Below are 19,509 nucleotides of genomic sequence, written 5' to 3'. Positions count from 1 at the left end.
CACACTCTTGAATACCCAGCTTCTGAATGTGTCTGGAATGTAATAGGATTAAATGAAATCTGCCTGAGTCTCAGTCCTCTCAGTTGCCTCAGAGAATCAATGTGAGAACTGCAGAAAGTCGAATATATTAGGTGCTGGGCATTTTCAGGTTCCCGACCTCTGCTCATGAATTCCTCTCACGACCACTGATACCTTCCTGGTCCTCTCGCACAAGTCAGATATAAACAACTCAAACCCAAACTGCATCTCAGGTAGCAGAAACACACCTTCACTTTCACGTCTCGGTCCTCGGTCCAGAGCGTCTTGTACTTTTGGAAGTCCTGCAAGGCCTCGTGAGCCGCCTTCCGTAGAGAATTCACAGAGGAAGAAAGGAGGAGAACCAGCTTGGAAATATCCTTGTGCTCTGCTACCCCTGGATAAAAATTCTTCAGTTTCCTTGCAGGAATAATTTCTTCAAAAGATCCTGAAAACAGATTTTTTATATAACTTCTATATTCAACTTTAAATATTATCAATGTTACTATTTATGGACTTTTCCCAAACTGTAGTTTTTTTTGCTTTTTTTGTTTTTTTTTTATAAGATTTTATTTATTTATTCGACAGAGATAGAGACAGCCAGCGAGAGAGGGAACACAAGCAGGGGGAGTGGGAGAGGAAGAAGCAGGCTCATAGTGGAGGAGCCTGATGTGGGGCTCGATCCCGTAACGCCAGGATCACGCCCTGAGCCGAAGGCAGGCGCTTAACCGCTGTGCCACCCAGGCGCCCCCCAAACTGTAGTTTTTAAAAGACTCTCCCTCCAAGTAGTAAGAGCTATTCTCTTATACCTTCACTAACTCTTACTAAACCACTGGGTCAGATTTGGGGTCTAGATTTCTTTAATGTGGGAAAACTGTATTCAGAGAAGGGAAAGTCACTGATGAAAACCTCCCCCCCCCCCCCCGGATAAGTTCTCCAAGGGAAAGTCAAAAGAGCTGGCACTGCTGCTCAACAGAACAGCTTGGTGGTTAAAAGAGACGCACCGCATTTATTACCGAAATAACCTTAGGCCAGTTTTTTAATCTTCATGAAAATACTTGTGAGGATTAAATGAGACAACGTTATGTTCATCTTCAGCTCAACATCTGGTATATCGAGATCATGCAATCACTGTTAACCACGCGATAAACAACTCTTGCCAAAATCTGGTCATGTCATTGCCTTGATCAAAATTCTTAAGTATTCCCCATCAAACAGACTATACAGATAGTTTGGCCCAAACAATGCCTTGCTTTTTCACAACAGTTGTGAATAATTAAAAAGCATGATCTTTCATGCAGAATTCTAGATTTCTAAATTCTCTTTTAATAAGGTTTAATCTGGGGCACCTGGGTGGCTCAGTCAGTTAAGCGTCTGCCTTCAGCTGGCAGGTCATGATCCCAGGGTCCTGGGATCAAGCCCCATATCAGGCTCCCTCCTCAGCGGGGAGCCTGGTGCTCCCCCTGCTTGTGCTCTCTCTTTCTCTCAAATAAATAAATAAAATCTTTAAGAAAATTTAAAAAAATAAAAAAAGATTTAATCTAGGGCAGCTTGGGGGCTCACTTGGTTATGTCTGATTCTTGATTTTGGCTCAGGTCACGATCTCAGGGTTGTGAGATCAAGCCCCAAGTTGAGCCCTACCTCAGGCTCCATGCTGGGCATGGAACCTGCTTAAGACTCTCTCTCTATCCCTCCTCTCTCTTTTTATCTCTCTCAAACAATTTTTAAAAAAGAAATAAAAATAAAAATAAAAGGATTTAATCTGGTAGTACAGGACCCACGTTCCTGCACGGCACCAATTAGCCGAAGCTGGGAAGCATCACTTAAAAGGGCACCCCTGTTGAATCTGCCACAGTCTCCTCTTAAGACCAGGTCACTCATTTGCTCTTTTGTCTTAATTTTAATCAAAATTGAAGCAAAAGAAACTACAAGGTATTGGCTTAATTAACTAAGTAACTAATGCTGCAGGTCCTGGTCGTTCTATCCCTTTTATTGCACAGAGGCATTTCACCTCGTTTTGTTTGTCCATTGACCAGTTTTTGGACATTTGGGTTGCTAGCAGTTTGAAGCTATTACAAATAATGCAGCAGTGAACAGTCACACCTTTACATGGGCATACTTCCTTTCTCTTGGGTAAATTCCTAAGAGTGGAATTCCTGAGCCAAATGGTAAAGGTATGCTCAGCTTTTTAAGAAAGTGCCAAACTGGTTCCAAAGTGGCTGTACCTTTCTATACATTCCCCTCAGCAATGCATCGGAGTTTCAGGGTGTCAACAGTTAGTATTGTAGTTTTGTTTTTTTTTAATTTCATCCATTCCAGTAGGTGTGCTGTCTGACTTAACTAACTGACCATATCATCATGGTTTTAACCTGTATTTCCCTAATAACTAATGATGCTGAGCATCTTTTCATGTGTTCTTTAGCCATTCATATATCTTCTTTGAACTCATCTTTTGCCCACTTGGGGAGGGTGATGGTCTTCTTATTGTTTGAGTTCTTTATATACTTTGAATACAAGTACTTTATATCAGATGTGTGAGTTGCAAATATTTTCGCCAAATGTGTGGCTTCCCTTTTTAATTTTTTAAATGGCGTCTTTTGAAGAGCAAAAGTTTTTAATTTGGTTGAAGTCCAATTTGTCAATTTTCTTTGTTATGGATCATGTTTTTGCTGTCATATCTGAGAAATTTTTGTCTAACCCCCAAATCACTAACTTCTTACATGTTCTCTTCTAAAATTTTTATAGTTTTAGTTCTTCTATAGTTGACTGAATTAATTTCTTTGAATGGTGTGAGGTAAGAGAACAACTTCATTTTTTTTTTGCATATGTATGTCTAATTTTTCCAGCACCATGTGTTGAAGAGACAATCCATTACCCCATTTTTTGACTTGGTATCCTTTCAGAAAGTCAAGTGACTCTAAAGTTTATATCTAGATTGCCTTCTCTGTCCCACTGATATAAACATCTCTCCTTAGGCCAACACTGCACGGCTTTGCTTACTGTAACTTTATATCATGTTTCGAAATCAAGTCATGCAAGTACTCCAGCTTTACTAACCTTTTTCAAAATTGTACTGGCTATTAACAGTTTCTTTGAATTTTCCTATTCCCTATTCAGATTTTAGGATCAACTCGATTTCTCCAAAACCACTTTCTGGAATTTTGATAGAGATTCCACTAAATCTATATATTAATTTGGGAGAACTGCCATTTTAGCAGTACTGAGGCTTCCAATCCATGAACATGGTGTATCTTTCAGCAATGTTTTGTAGCTTCCAGTGTACAGGCCTTACACTTCTTCTGTTAAATTTATTCTTTATGATATTATTGTGAATGAAATTGTTTTTTTTAATTTCATTTTCAGATTGTTCATTCCTAGTATTTAGGAATATAATTGAGCTTTGTATATTGACTTTATATCCTGCATACTTGTGGAACTCATTTATTAATTCTAATAGTTTTGCATGTGTATGTATTCCTGAGGATGTTTTTGCATACATGATAATGTTATCTATTAATAAAGCCAGTTTTGCCTCTTCCTTTCCAGTCTGTATATCCTTAATTTCTTATTTAATCCACTAGATTGAGTCCCCAGTATAATGTTGTATAGATGTGATGAAAGTTGGCATTTTTAACTTGTTCCTGATCTTAGGGGGAAATAATTTATTCTTTCACCATTCAGTAGGATGTTGACTATAGGTTTTTCATAGTTGCCCTTTATGAGGTTGAAGAAGTTCAGTTCTATCCCCAGATTGTTGAATATGTTTACGATGAAAGAGAGTTGGATTTTGCCAAATCCCTTCTGTGTCTACTAAGGTGATCATGTGATTTTGTTCTTTATTCTATTAATAGGGTGTATTTTAGCATGTTAAACCAACCTTCTACTTCTGGGATAAGCCTCTTTTGGTCAAAATAGATGCTCCCTTTTATATGTTTCTGGATTCAGTTTGCTGACATTTTATTAAGGATTTCAGCACAGTCATTTTAATTTAAGGATCCTTTAAAGAATGTTTTTAAATATAAAGAAGTCAAACTTAAACATATTTTCTTCTATGGTTTGACCTTTGTATGTCCAAAGAATTTCTCCCTACCCTAATGTCATAAATATATGTTATGTTTGATTCAAACAATGTTATAGAATGTATGTGCGTGTGTGTGTGTGTGTGTGTGCGTGTGTGTGTATTTAACAGTGCTATAAAATATAGAATAATGGGTATGAATTTAAGATGCTTTTAAAATCTAATTTAAGGGGTGCCTGGGTGGCTCAGTTGGTTAAGAGTCTGACTTCGGCTAAGGTCATGATCTCAGCATCCTGGGATCAAGCCCCGAGTCAGGCTCCCTGCTCAGAGAGGAGTCTGTTTCTCCCTCTCCCTTTGCCTCTCCCCCTGCTTGTGCTCTCTCTGTCTTTCTCTCAAATGAGTAAATAAATAAAAATCTTTACAAAATCTTTCCCCCTTGATTAGTAAGTCTACCTGTGTCATATATCTAATTTTCATATATATAAGTGTTTCTGCACCCTCTGTCCTGTGCCATTGATCTGTCTATTCTAGGACCATTAAGAGATTTTTTTAAGTTAGTCTGGCTTAATAACACTCCTTCCTATGTGGCAGGACAGGACCCTCTACCTTGTTTTCCTTCACCAATATTTTGAGCTATTTTTGGCTCTTTGCATTTCCATATAATTTTACAGAAAAAAATAAAATTAATTTAACAAATTGTATAAAAAATTCTGTTGTGATTTCATTGGAATTGTATCGAGTCTGTAAATTAATTTAAAAAACTGAATTCTTCATGTTGTGCATTTATTCCTATCTTCCATTATACCATTCAATAATAATTATTTTCTCCAAAAATGTTATGCAAATATTTTTTACATTTATTAATTAAGTACCTTATGGTTTTGTGGCTATTGAAAAACCCATTTTTCTATTAAAATTTTCCCAGCTTTATTGAGATATAATTGACATATAATTCTATTACATTCTAATTGAATTATTGACCATTATAGAAATACTTTTGTATGTTGGTCTTTTATACATAAACTTTACTGAACATATTAGTTCTAATAGTTTTTTCTAGATGCATTGGATTTCCTATGAATGATCTTTAAAATAAGGACAATCTTAGTCTTCCTTTCTCATTATCTCATTTTTTATTGTCCGATTTCTCCAATAAAATATTGAATAGAAGTGATGATAGCAGTCTTCCTTGTTTTATTCTTCATTTTAATGGAAAATAAATGCTTCTAAATTTTCCACAGATACCATTAGCAGAAAATCCTTCATATTCCTAGTGTGCTAGAAGGATGTGTATGGGTGATTAAAATATATCATATACACAGCAGCACATATAAAACAGTAAAGAAGAATATGACATATATAAAATGTATTAAATAAGAAGGAAAATAATTTCAGTGTACTCAGCACCCAGGTGAAGGAGAGAATGGTAATCATGATTACCTTGTGGTAATCAGATACACATATCACATTTACATCCAAAATTAATGCAATTTTTACTTATCAATAGTTTGGCATTCTATACAAAAGTGCCCCAAAATGTCCATCAAACTTTGGGTCAGTGCCATATTACACTCATAACTACTTCAGGGAACAGCTATGTACTTTATGTACAAGGAACACATGACCCAGAACTTTTAAGTACCATGTTCTAGCAAACTAAGTTCACTGGACCAAATACAATGCTGAAAGTAGAATTAGTACTAAGCCTTGCTATAATTTTTCTTCAAATCTTAGATTATGATAGTAGAACAGTGATAAAATCCTTGTTCACCTATGTCCAAACTCTAGAGGGAAATGTCTGTATGTGATATTTATGATGGAGGATGGAGAACACTCATTTTTTTTAATTTTTACTGCAAAATTTAACAAATAAACATAATTAGCCATGAAAAAGAATGGAATCTTGCCATTTGCAGCAACATGGCTGGAGCTAGAGAGTATAACGCTAAGTGAAATAAGCCCATCAGAGAAAGACAAATACCATATGACTTCACTCATATGTGGAATTTACAAAACAAAACAAATGAACAAAGGGGAAAAAAAAGAGAGACAAACCAAAAAGCAGACTCTTAACTATAGAGAGCAAACAGATGGTGACCAGAGGGGAGGTGGGGGGGGGGGGCTGGGGGAGACAGGTGAAGGGGATCAAGAGTACACTTATCTTGATGAGCACTGAGTAATATATGGAAGTGTTGAATCACTATCTTGTACACCTGAAGCTAATGTAACACCATATGTTAGCTTGGCTGGAATTAAAATTTTTTAAATCTATATGCTGTCATACCCAGGAAGAATCATAAAGACCATCGGCTAGTTGTTATGAGTCTAAGATCCTATTCATCTGAGATTTGTTTTAACATTCTTACTCTCTTCCTTCTTAGCCGGTTTTGCTGCGTTTACAGGGGTCACATCAGTTGCAGTACGGCTGGGACTGGTGACGGCAGTCTTGATGTGACGGGTCTGCTGTTGCCCCCAGTGAGCCACTCCTCTGCTGACCTCCAGGGTGAGCTGGATCATCCGGTTGATGGCTTGTTGAATGTCATCCAAACTAGGAATCATTACCTGTGGACAGAAGAATCAGGCTCCTGGTACTGGCGTCACATACCACCCCTCCCAGTTTCTCACCAGCCCCTCCCTCACTGGGCAGGAAAGCCTCAGCTGGCCCAGTGGCAGGCTGCTCTGGGAAGAGGCCTGTTAGAGGAGGATAGGCTGTGGATTTTCTCTATCCTGAGGTTTGCCCATTCTATCATTTCCTGCAGGCTAAACAGGTCAAGCACAGTACTTGTCATCCTTTCCCTGTGAGGGAAATTTCTGGATACAGCCAGAAATTGTGGACCCTGGGTTAGAGCCCAGGAAGCAAAGCGACTGAAGAAACTATACTGCCAAGGTTCTGGCCTCAGTTCTTTGGAATGTGTGACAAATAAGCACAGAAGCTCTCCTCCGGGAGGCTAAACCGTGTCAGTATTGATGGTGGTAGAGGAGTCACAGATTGTTTCTGCCTGGCCTTACCCTGTGGCCCACAAAAGACTGCCCCTCAGTCACTCGTTCCAAATGCCAAGGGGAAGCTGGGACGGTGGTAGAAATAAGTGCCAGGAGAAGGCATAAGGGTCCCAGTGCTCGGGGCATAGGCCCTTTCTTTCTTTCTCTTCTGCCATTCTTGGTTACCTCACAGTTGTATGTTGGGGGTGGGATCTGGACTTCTGAGATGGAGTATTTAGATAATTTAATACTTGAAGAAAGAAAAAGCAAGAATATTTTTAGAGTACTTGCTGACTGATGGCTGAACAGATGCTTAACTCATCTCTTACGCCAACTTTCAATACACCATGAACTATGCAGAGTAATTTTTAATAATAGATAAAAATAATGTTCAGATTTTTGTTAAATACTGGTGAAGCTAAAGAATACATAGAGGGGCGCCTGGGTGGCTCAGTCGTTACGCGTCTGCCTTCGGCTCAGGTCATGATCCCAGGGTCCTGGGATCGAGCCCTGCATCCGGATCCCTGCTTGGCAGAAAGCCTGCTTCTCCCTCTCCCACTCCCCCTGCTGGTGTTCCCTCTCACTTTGTCTCTCTCTGTCCAATAAATAAATAAAATCTTTAAAAGAAAAAAAAAAGAATACATAGAACCAAGCAGTTATTCTAAATGAAAGTTCAGTTGTAGTGCTGTACTTCTTTAAAAATTACCAAAATATCATTGTATTAACTTGAATATTTAATTATACTTACCACATTCGGAATCGCAAGATGTACTTCAGTCTTTATAAAGGAAATAACATCTTCTGATCGCCTTTGTCCATGGTGGCTGGAATAAGACGCACATTTAACTTATAAAACGTAACCTAAAATTTCATTAAAGTTTGGTTCTGCTACCATTTTCGATCCCAAAAATAAAGACCATTTTCAAAATACCAAATTACATGGGGGATGTTACTTATAATGAAACCATATATTTCAGAAAACTAAGAAAACATAATGCTTTAATATTATTAGAAGTGAAATATTAGTCTCCTGCACACTTTCTAGTATTTTAATGTTGCTCTCTCTCAGTAATAACCATTTAATAATGTCTACTAAAAGCACATCCTGGGGGCTCCTGGGGGCTCAGTCGGTTAAGTGTCTGACTTCTGCTCAGGTTATGATCCCAGGGTCCTAGGATTGAGCCCCATGTCGGGCTCCTTGCTCAGCCTGGAATTTGCTTGTCCCTCTCCCTTTGCCCCCTCCAATGCTCCCTCCACCTCACTCATGCTCTCTCTCTCTTGCTCTCTCTCTCAAATAAATAAAATCTTTAAAAAAAATTAAAAAATAAAAGCACATCCTGTTTCCACCCTGTAACAGATGCCAGACAAGATCACCAACAAAAAAGCATGAACCTTCACATACTTTCTTATATACATTCATTTTGCAAGATTACACAGGAGATTTCTGGTCAAAGCCCTCCAAAAACTGTTTTTTTTGTTTGTTTGTTTGTTTCCGTTTTCGTTTTAGAGAGAGAAGGGCAGGGAAGAGGAAGAAGAAGAGAGAGAATCTTAAGCAGACTCCACGCCCAGCATGGAGCCCGATGCGGGGCTCAATCTCACCATGCTGAGATCATGACCTGAACCTAAATCAGGAGTCCAACGCTTAACCAACTGAGCCACCCAGGAGCCCCTAAACCTTGCTTTGTTAAAGAACATATTCATGCCCAGGCCAAGCCCCCACATACAGACACGTGAGTACAGGAATGAGGAACACCTACCAGAGCTACAAATTAGTTGGCTTATCTCCCTCTGCCTTGACCTCTGTCCCCGTCCCAAACAAAATTCTAATAAATGTTTTATGTTTCTCCATAGCAAGAAATGCTGTCGGCCTGAATCACAATGTCTTTCTCTCACACTCTACAGATACTGTTTCATTGGCTTCTTTTCTTTCCACTTTCAGACAACGGTTCTGCTGTTAAGCCAGTTTTCTAAGTAACAGCCTGTTGTTTGGATGCCTACAGGATTTACCCTTTTATTCTGGAAATTCACAAATTTTATGTTTAGGTGTAGGTGATTTTTCCCATGAATCCTGTCAGGTAGGCTAATTGAACATAATAATAATAATAATAATAATAATAATAATAATAATATCCTGTCGGGTACACAGACAATCTTTTGAAGATGATAAAACAGGTCTCTTCTTAATATTAGAGAGGAGCTGTGCTTTAATTGACCATATGTAGGTTTCACGTGCTGGAAAATTACTTAAAAACTACACCTCCGTTTATATGCAAGCAGATGGGGGGGCGGTGAGAATCATAAACACAAAGCCTCCCCAGTTCAACGTGAAGACCCAACTTTAGGACACAGGACCATAGATAAACACATTATTGCAAGGAATTCTTTGAACCAAGAGCAAGCAAATAGAGGGGGAAAACCTCTAATTCATAGTCTTATTGTGAAATCCAAGATGCAACAATAAGACAAATGTAAACTGTATTTAAAAGGGCACAATCCCAGAACAAGAAAGAGTTTTACGAAGCACAAAGAGCTGACACGACAGAGGCAGTGAACAGCACACTGGATCATTGAGTAACTTATTTGACAACCTAGAGCTTAAAGCATTCTCCAAAATTTCAGGGGCAGAATACAAAGAGACACATACTACTTAAAGAAAAGGTAAGAAAAAACATAAAGAAAAGTAATATTTATTGAATGCTTTGTGTATGCCAGGCACTCTTCCAAGCACTTTCCATGAATTAACACACATTTCATGCTCACATTAACTATGTGAGACAGATCCTGTGATTATTTTTTGCATTTTGCAAATGAGGAAACCAAGGCAGGGAGAGGTTGAGTAACTTAGAGGGTCACTCAGCTCAGAGACGCTTTCCTGCCTCAGTCCAGCACATGAAACCTACATATGGTCAATTAAAGCACAGCCTTCTCTAATCTTAAGAAGAGACCTGCTTTATCATCTTCAAAAGATTCTCTGTGTACCTGACAGGCTTCATGGGAAAAATCACCTACACTTAAACATAAAATTTGTGAATTTCCAGAGTAAAAGGGTAAATCCTGTAAGCATCCAAACAACAGGCTGTTACTTAGAAAACTGACTTAACAGCAGAACCCTTGTCTGAAAGTGGAAAGAAAAGAAGCCAATGGAACAGTATTTGTAGAGTGTGAGAGAAAGAAATTATGATTCAAGTCGACCAAACTAGCATTCTTGTGTGAGGGTAAGAAAAAGACATTTTAGACAAAGGAGGATGTTGAAGTGTTATGCTCATGCATATTTCTTCCGAAATTACTTAAATATGCAGGACTTACAAGCCAACATGGCACAGCGAGTTCAGACTTCAAAAACACCTCTTTGTGCCAAATATGTAACAAACATGGATGGAATATAAAGGACATGAGCATGCTCGAATACCAGGTTAGCACCTGCATGAATCAGAAATGGGTCAGGAACACAGGTGTGGTTGGGAATTAGGCAGTGACAGTAGAAGGTTGGCTCCTGAGGACTCTAGGGCACTGAAAGCACTCCAAGTGAGATAGGACCTCGGCCCAGCTTGCTACCCGAAGTCGAAAACTAAGGTGATTCTCCTCCACTTGTAAAGAGGCAAAGCAAACACAAAATATAGTCCATCAACCTACTGGCTGCAGCTACAACATCTCCAGCAGATGTGGCCCTGGGGTGACAAAACAAATCCACAGCATCCCCTAGGAAGCGATTAAGTCAGGCCACTCCTGTGGCCGAACCTGCCATATCCCCAGTATCTCTTCAGGGGGCAGTATTGGATTCAAGGTTCCCAGGATCATAGGAGACAAAAAATGAAACTCCTAGGTAGGGAGGCAGGGTGGGAGAGAGAAACACACACACACACACACACACACACACACACACACACACACCTCTCACTCAAAGAGGTCCTATAAACTAAAACCCTAATGGGCATGAACAAGTCTTACAGTAAGAAAGAGGACAAAAGGAATTAATAATTGAAACAAAAACTCACTCTGGATAAAATCAATGTACGGAGGTATAACAAACTCTAAAATAAATATATTGAGAATATTCAAAGAGATCAATGAAGGCTATCTTCTCCCAAAATAATAAATTACTAAATTAAAAAGGCAGAAATGATAGAGTATCTGGAGAATAAGGAAAAAATATTAATTGAAACATTTAAGATGCAATAGATGAGATCATCTTTAGACTAGAAAGAGAAATACCCGCTCATAATGCAGCCCAGAAAGGCAAAAAGACAAAACATACGACAGAGGGGTTAGGAGACAGGCAGGACAGCCCCAAAGTCCCAAGAACTGAGATGACTGCATGTCCAGTGTGCCCAGAACAGTTCCAGGTTAAATCTGTCCCAACACTTCATCTGGATAGTGTCCCTTCACTCAAAAGGGTGTCCTGGTTGGAACAATAAATCACATGGTTAATCTATTCAACATCCAGCTACTAGGAGTTCCATCAGAAGAGAGTGAAAGGAATGTCCCAGAAGCAACAACTGAAAAGGAAATTGCTGAGGATTTTCCAGGATTAAGAAACGCTATACACCCTCAAATAGAAAGCGCACACTGAGAACAAAGCAGGATTAAGTAAAGACAAATGCACACAGGGAAAGAAAACTATAGAACATCGAGGATAAAAAATAATCTTCAGTTAGACTTCCTGCAGACTTATCAGCAACAATATAAATCAGGAAAAAAATGAAGTGCTTTCAAAATGCAGAGAGACAAACAAAAATTTTTTATCCAACCAAACTGTCATGAGAGTATGAAAGCAGAAAAGACATTTTTCAGACTTAAAATGAAGAATAAGTGAGTTTACCCCTCATGCACCCTAAGGAACCAGTGGGATACAAGAAATACACAAGAATCTGGAGATTTTAATAAAATATGCCAGTATTCATGTTCAAAAAAAAGGTAAAATGAAAACATCAAGCAGCAATAATGAGGTAGATACAATTCAGTGAGTAAAGCATGCCAGGCCCTTGTAGTTAGAGATAAGACTAGAAAACTGAAAAACCATAGACAGGAAGTTTTTTAAAACTGAAGCAAGATATATGTATTCTCAATTTAAGGGTAACTACTTCACTGAAATACAGGAAGGAAAATATTATCCATCCCAAAGATAACAGGGATAATGAAATGAACCAAAGAAATCAGATACTAAAAAGAAGACACAAAATGAAATGTCATAAATTAAGTATCATTACATGAAAAAAATCACAATAAATGTAGACAAATTACACTCTATTAAAAAGCAGAGATAATCAGATCAAATAAAAATAATCAGGTATATGACGCTTTTAAGAAATACAACAAAAACTGCACAGTAAGGTTTGAACATTTAAGGGCTAAAAAGCAATATACCAAAAAAGCTGGTAAAGTAAAATTAATAACAGACTAAAAAGAGTTTGAGGGGTTAGGATTAACGCACATAAAGGGATAAGGTAAAAATTAAAAATACAGTGTTCGAAATAAGTTTAACTACTATGACTTTGTGCGCACCTAATAGAATAGGCTTAAAACACATACAACAAGAACTGACCAAAAGAGAAGGAAAATTTGTCAAGTTCACAATCACATTGGGAGAGTATAACAGTGTGATTAAATTAAAATTTAGCCATGAATAGCCAATGAAAAAATATAACAAAAATGTGCAAGACTTTTACACAGAGAATTGTAAAACTTCATTGAGAAATAGTAAAGATTTAAATGGAGAGGTAATCTATGATTCTGGATGGAAGACTCAATATTGTAAGAACGCTAATTCTCTCCAAACTGCTCTATAGATTCAGTGTAATTTAAATAATTCCCTCAGGGCGCCTCAGTGGCTCATTCGGTTAAGCGTCTGCCTTCGGCTCAGGTCATGAACTCAGGGTCCCAGGACTCCAGCCCCATGTCAGGTTCTACCTCAGCGGGGAGTCTGTTTCTGTCTCCCTCTGCCCCTCCCCCTGCTTGTGCTCTCTCACCCTCTTGCTCTCTCTCTCTTTCAAATAAAATTTTTAAATAAATAAATATCTCAAAGAGAAAAGTAATTTTTCAACAACTTTTTAAAATATTCAATATTATGTTTTGTATTATTATATATTTATTACATTTATTATATATAATATTATAATATTGAGATATTTCCAAATCTCCTCACATTAGAAACATGAAATAATTTTCACTCACTATAATATCAGAAAGGCATCCTGATATGTTTTAGCTATGAATAGTTAAACATCTCGTTTTATAGTCCTACTGCCTTTCTTTACAAACAGAAATACTTCTAGCTTTTCCCCTGGCTTTATTGAGATACAACTGGCATATAACATGTATAAGTTTAAGATGTAAGACATGTTGAGTTGAAACATTTATACACTGCAAAATCATTATCACCCGCATCACATAATTACCATTTCTTTTTTGTGGTGAGAACACATAAGATCTACTCACTTATCAGCTTGCAAGTATAATACAGAATTATAAGCTATAATCACCATGCTATAAAATAATTTACAGAACTTATCCATCTTTAACTGGAAGTTTGTACCCTTTAACCAATACTCCTAGTTTTTGCAGGTTTTTTTGTTTTTTTCTTTTTATTTTGTTCAATTAGCCAGCATATAGTACATCATTATTTTTTGATGTAATGTTCAATTTGGTTAATTAATTAACCATGTGGAAAAAATATATTGATCTCCTACCTTTCATTAAACACAAAAATCAATACCATGTGGATTAAATCCCTAAATATAAAAGCAAAAGTATAAAATTTTAGAAGACATTATGAGGTAAGGAATGATTTCTTTTAAAAGACATAAAAATCACAAGGAAAAGATCAATGAATTTGAATATTTTAAAGAAAAGATTGAGAAATTTGAATACTTTAAATCAGTAAAAGATATCATAAAAAGAATAAAAGAGAGGCACAACACAGAGAAGATGTCTGCTATATTATCATCAACAAAGTAATATATTGAGAACACCCATGAATAAGTCCAGTCCAATAGAAAAATGAATAAAAAAAAGAAATGAAGGAATAAAAGAAGGGAAGAAAGAGAAGCCAAGCCAAGATAAGACAAGACATGAGAAAGAAAAGAACACAAATTTCAAGGAAAAGAAGGCACGAATGGCTCATAAACATGAAAGTATGTTCAACCTCATCACTAAGAAAACGATCATTTAAATCCCAGTGAGATGCAACTTCATATCCCCTTGCTGACAAGAATTTTTTAATTGAACAATACCAACTGTGTGCAAGGATGAGGAGCCATGGGGACTCTTGTAAAGGGAGGTATGCACATACCCCAGAGCCCAACTATTCCATTCTTAACAAGTGTAGCAGGAGACAGGTACAAAAATATTCACAGAGGCTGTATTCAAAATAACTCAAACTGGAACAACCCAAATGACCATCACCAGTAGAATAAACAGATTGTGTATAATAAATTATATCAACATGGATGAATCTCAAAAACATAACACTGAACACAATTCAGATACAGGCAAAATTAATACATTGATTAGGGGTACAAACATGTAGTGAACTGTAAGGAAAACCAAGACAATAATAAACATCAAGTTCAGCATAGTGGTTACCTTTGGGTGAGCAGAGAAAGGACTGGTAAGGGGACTGATAGTGTTCAATGTTCTCTGTCTTGGCCTGGGTGCCGGAACATTATTGTTCATTTGATCACTGTTCTTGAAGTATTACACATATATTTTCATACTGTCTTTTTATGAATATGATTTTTTAAATTTTAAATTTTATAAATTTTAAATTAGTAAAACTAAGAGGTACTATTAGCATTATGTTAAGATAGTATTACCAGAATTATTTAGCATATTTTCAACTTGCCTTGAAACAAATATTCTTCTTTTCATTGTGTCCAAAGATAACCGGGTAGCTTTTTGAAGACTGTCTAGTAATTGATGAGAGAAAAAAGCATAGACCTCTTTACATTCCTGTAACAAGAAATCATATTGAGAGTTGGGTTCAAGATGGTGGCATGCAAGATCCCCCACCCACCAATGTATGACAGCAGTCATAGCCATGTCCTACAGCCAAACTGAGGGCCAGGCCTACCCACCACTGTGCCACAGCCACAGCCCTGCCACAACCAAAGAGAGCCCACATAAGGGATAGCCGGTGAGTGCCTGCCTCTGATGATGCCAGAAGATTGAACTTCTGGGCATAAGGCCACTACTTTAAGCCTGTGAAATGTAGCTAACTTACCTAATACATAGAAACAAACACAAGAGAACTAGGCAAAATGAGGAGACAGAGGAATATGTTCCAAACAAAAGAACAAGAAAAAAACCTTAGGAAAAGAACTAAATGAAACAGAGATAATCAACTACCTGATAAAGAGTACAAGTAATAGTCATAAAGATGCTCACTGGACTTGGGAGAAGGATGAACACAGTGACAACCTCAACAAAGAGAGAGGAAAATATAAGAAAGTACTGAAGAAGGATGCCTGGGTGCCTCAGTTGGTTAAGCGTCTGCCTTTGGCTCAAGTCATGATCCCAGGGTCCTGGGATCAAGACCCACTTCAGGCTCCATGCTCAGTAGGGAGCCTGCTTCTCCCTTTCCTTCTGCCTCCCTGCCTCTGCCTGCTGCTTCCCCTGCTTATGCTCTCTCTCTGTCAAATAAATAAATAAAATATTCTAAGAAAGAAAGAAAGAGGAAAGGGAAAGGAAAAGAAAAGGGAAAGAGAAAGCGAAGAAAGAAAGGAAAGAAGGAAGGAAGGACTGAAGAGAAGTTATAAGTGAACTGAAAAATACACTAGAGCAGTTCAACAGCAGATGGGGTGAAGTAGAAGAATGGATCAGTGAGCTGGAAGACAAAGCAGCAAAATGAAAACAGAATTAAGAAAGTGAAAATATCTTGAGGAGCCTTTGGGACAACATCAAGTGGAACGAGTGCTGATAGGAAACCCAGAAGGGGAAGAGAGAGAGAGGAAGAGCCAGAAAAATGATTTAAAGAAATAAAGGCTAAAAACTTCCCTAGTCTGAAGAAGGAATCAGGAATCCATGGGCACAAAGCACAGAGTTCCCACTAAAATGAATCCAAAGAGATCCACACCAAGACACACTGTAATTAAAATGATTAAAGTTAAAGACAACTTAAGAGATAATCCTGAAAGCAGGAAGAGAAAAACAACTTTTTACATACAAGGGGAAACCCCATAAGGTAATCAACAGATTTTTCAGCAGAAACTTACAGGCCAGAAGAAAGTAGTACGGCAAATTCTAAGTGCTGAAAGGAAAAAAACCTTCCAAACAAGACTTCTCTATGTGGCAAGATCATCATTCAGAATTTAAGGAGAGATTCATAGCTTTCCAGACAAGCAAAAGTTAAAGAAGTTCATCACCACTGCACCGGCCCTAAAAAACTGCTAAAGGGATTTCTTTATGATAAAAAAAAAAATGGCACTAATTAATAACAACAAAACATATGAAAGTAAAAATCTCACTGGAAAAGGTAACTCTGTAACAAAGGTAGTGGACCAATGACTTATAAAGCAAGCATGAAGGTTAAAAGATAAAAGTAGTAAAATTAGCTAAAATGATCATAATCAGTTAAAGGAAGTATAAAATAAAAAGTTGTAAAGTGTGTCACCAAAATTATAAATACTAGGGGTGAGGAAGAAAAAAAGTAAAGTTTTAAAATGTGTTTAAATTCAGTTGCTGTCAATTGTAAAAAGACTGCTATTTAAATGGATATTTTATGTGAACCTCAGAGTAAACACAAAGCAAAAACTTATAGTTAATACACAGAACAGAATGAGAAAGGAAACATAACAGTAAACAAAGTCATCAGACGACAAGAGAAGAGAAGAAAGGAACAGAGAGGAACTACAAAATAGCCAGAGAGCAATGAACAAAATGGCAATAAGTATATACTTATCAACAATTACTTGAAATGAAATGGACTAAATTCTCCAAACAAAAGACACAGAGTGGCTGAATGGATAAAGAAATAAGATGCATTTATATGCTGCCTAAAAGAGACTCATTTCAGAAGTAAAGACACACAGAGACTGAAAGTGAAAGGATGGAAAAAGATATTTCATGTAATGGAAATGAAAATAAAGCTGAAGAACCTACTCAAAACAGACAAAACACACTTGAAAACAAAGACTATAAAAAAAAAGAGAGAGAGAGAGAGAGAATGGCATTACATAATGATAAAAGGAGTCAATCCAGCAAGAAGATAAAACATTTATGAATGTAGATGCACCCAACAGGAGCATCAAAATATATAAAGCAAATACTAACAGATCCAAAGGGAAAAATTGAAAGCATCCCTAAATGACACACGAGCAGTCACATGCCCCAATGTTAGAGACCATTCAAGACCTCTCCGCACAAAACTTCAGGGCCCAAGGAACTTAGTCCAAGTGACAGGGTGAGGACCTGGCTCTCTAAAGGTGGCAACAAGGGCACCCAGGTGGCTCAGTCGGTTAAGTGTCTGCCTTTGGCTCAGATCATGATCCCAGAGTCCCAGGATCAAGACCTGCATTGGGCTCCCTGCTCAGCAGGGAGTCTGCTTTTCCCTCTGCCCTTCATCCTGCTCGTGCTCTCAGTCTCACTCTCTCTCTCTCAAATAAATAAATAAAATCTTTAAAAGAAATTTAAAATGTACAGTACCAAAATATATGGGATGAAACTTCCACCGCCCTGGGACCATGGTTTGCCTCTCTCTCTAAGCCCATCTTTCCCACCAGAGGAGTTGCCAAGTTTATGGGTCAGAGTGCAGGACAAATATGGAGCCTGGGCAGGGATCTGGGCACCATGTCTTACTTGCACAGTGAGTCACACCTCCAGAACCAGACTCTGGCCACAGCGTTCCTCTCTACTCTACGCCCTGCTCCTTGGGACAGGGTGGACCAGACAGTTTGAGTTGGGTCAGAAGGCAGGGCTATCAGGCATGAGCAAAGAGGAATATGATCAGCGTTGGTGAATTTCCAGGCTAAAACACAGGCATGATATAGTCAGATTTGTGTTAGAGACCATTCTGGCAACAATGTGGAAGATGATGGACTTGAGAGGCAGAGGCTATTTAGAAGGTGACTGCACTCATGCAGCTCCAAGTGATCCCCCAATTCAAGAGATTCTGATGATAATCAGGCTTGCTCTAAGGACCCCCGCCAGTGTCAGAGGGAATGCAATTGGAAGAGAAGGACTGCTGGCAGGGCATACACTTCCTCTCTCCAGCTGACTCCTGCTGATTGATAATGGCCACCTGGGACATGGCACGGAGAGGAAATCTACAGCTAAAATCTAGTCTCAGCGGGAAAGTGCTTGGTGATGTCTCTATCCATTGATGATGTCCTTGAACAATAAGGTGAAAGTGGATCAAATGTGTACTGATTATTTCCAAAACTGTGTGTTAGAGGTGTCAAAGCATGTAAACTAGAGGAAGAAGGAAAAGAAGATGAAGGATTAAAAGAAAATTGGCAGAAGGAGGAGAAAGCAGGGATTAGCACAAATGTGGGAGTGGCATTCAGAATTGATGCATGACCAGCAGGGTGAGGCCTAAAAAGGAACGAGAAACCCCATGAGTCCTTCTCAACCTTTATTCTCAACACATCTTAACACAGCGTGAAAATCTGCCCGCACAGGTTTTCTCCTGGGTGGGAGTCCACAGCTTATCCCAGTGGTCCTAGAAAAAAATGCAGACCCTTGGGCCCAAGTGGATCAAAATTTGGCCTTGCAATAGAGGTAACTCGATTAAACACAGTAACTGAAAACAGAGTTCTCCACTCTTGAGTCAAATGGATTGGCACTACAGTCCCAGAAGTATGACATTTACAGTATAAGAAAACATGGTCAATCACAGCACAGGGAGATGATTATATAAACCGTATTGACAGAATCACATTAAAAGTTGATGGTGTTGGGGAAAACTAGAAGGATTGCTGTATCTTGCCAGATCCTACAGTGTAGAATTGAAATTATATTTTCTAGATTTTGTTATAAATCCAGGTTGGTTATAAGTCCATACAGGTTGGTTGCAGAACTGCCTAGAAGCACCATTTGAGGTCATCTACTATCCAAAGAATCATAGTTCGGCTAAATTGCATGAGATCATTTCATAATAAATACCTTCTTAAATTCATCTTCTTTATCATTAACATCAACCTCAGGAATGATATTAGCCTCATAATCAATGCTTTCACCCTCTTCTGTTTCACTTCCAAAAGCAACGTGTTTCCTCTGTTCTACAGATAAAAGACCAAAAAATATATAACATTTAACGTTGAGCATTTGGTTTATTCCATGTGGCCAAATCTTCTTAGGAAAACCCTTCTTTAAACATTCTGAACCTAAAAATTTAAGACTTGTTTCAGTAGGAATCATCTTTGAATTCAATTTAAATCGCCCATCTTAACAGAATCATAATTCCACTAAGAAATACACTTTTTAAATATCCTCCTTCTTAGTATATAGAATTAAGAAACATTTTAAGCAGGCTTTACATATTATCTTTCTAAAATATGTGTTTA

At 37.9% G+C, this 19,509-nt stretch overlaps 1 protein-coding gene across 1 annotated transcript in view; it reads right to left on the bottom strand.

The window, feature by feature from the left end:
• Positions 1-19,509, bottom strand: part of DNAH8 (dynein axonemal heavy chain 8) — a 377,771-nt gene that overhangs the window by 267,556 nt on the left and 90,706 nt on the right. Inside the window, exons 22-26 of the mRNA XM_045786311.2 lie at positions 19,109-19,224; positions 14,853-14,959; positions 7,761-7,836; positions 6,400-6,595; positions 267-463 (exon numbers count right to left, since the gene is read on the bottom strand). Coding sequence (XP_045642267.2) covers positions 267-463; positions 6,400-6,595; positions 7,761-7,836; positions 14,853-14,959; positions 19,109-19,224 — 692 coding nt within the window. The remainder of the gene's footprint in view (positions 1-266; positions 464-6,399; positions 6,596-7,760; positions 7,837-14,852; positions 14,960-19,108; positions 19,225-19,509) is intronic.

Source organism: Ursus americanus, chromosome 32 (assembly GCF_024610735.1).
Source record: "Ursus americanus isolate L20-20 chromosome 32, mUrsAme1.1.p, whole genome shotgun sequence".
NCBI lineage: Eukaryota > Metazoa > Chordata > Mammalia > Carnivora > Ursidae > Ursus > Ursus americanus.
The sequence above is the reverse complement of the archived record's forward strand: the minus strand, read 5'-3'. Positions and strand labels throughout refer to the sequence as shown.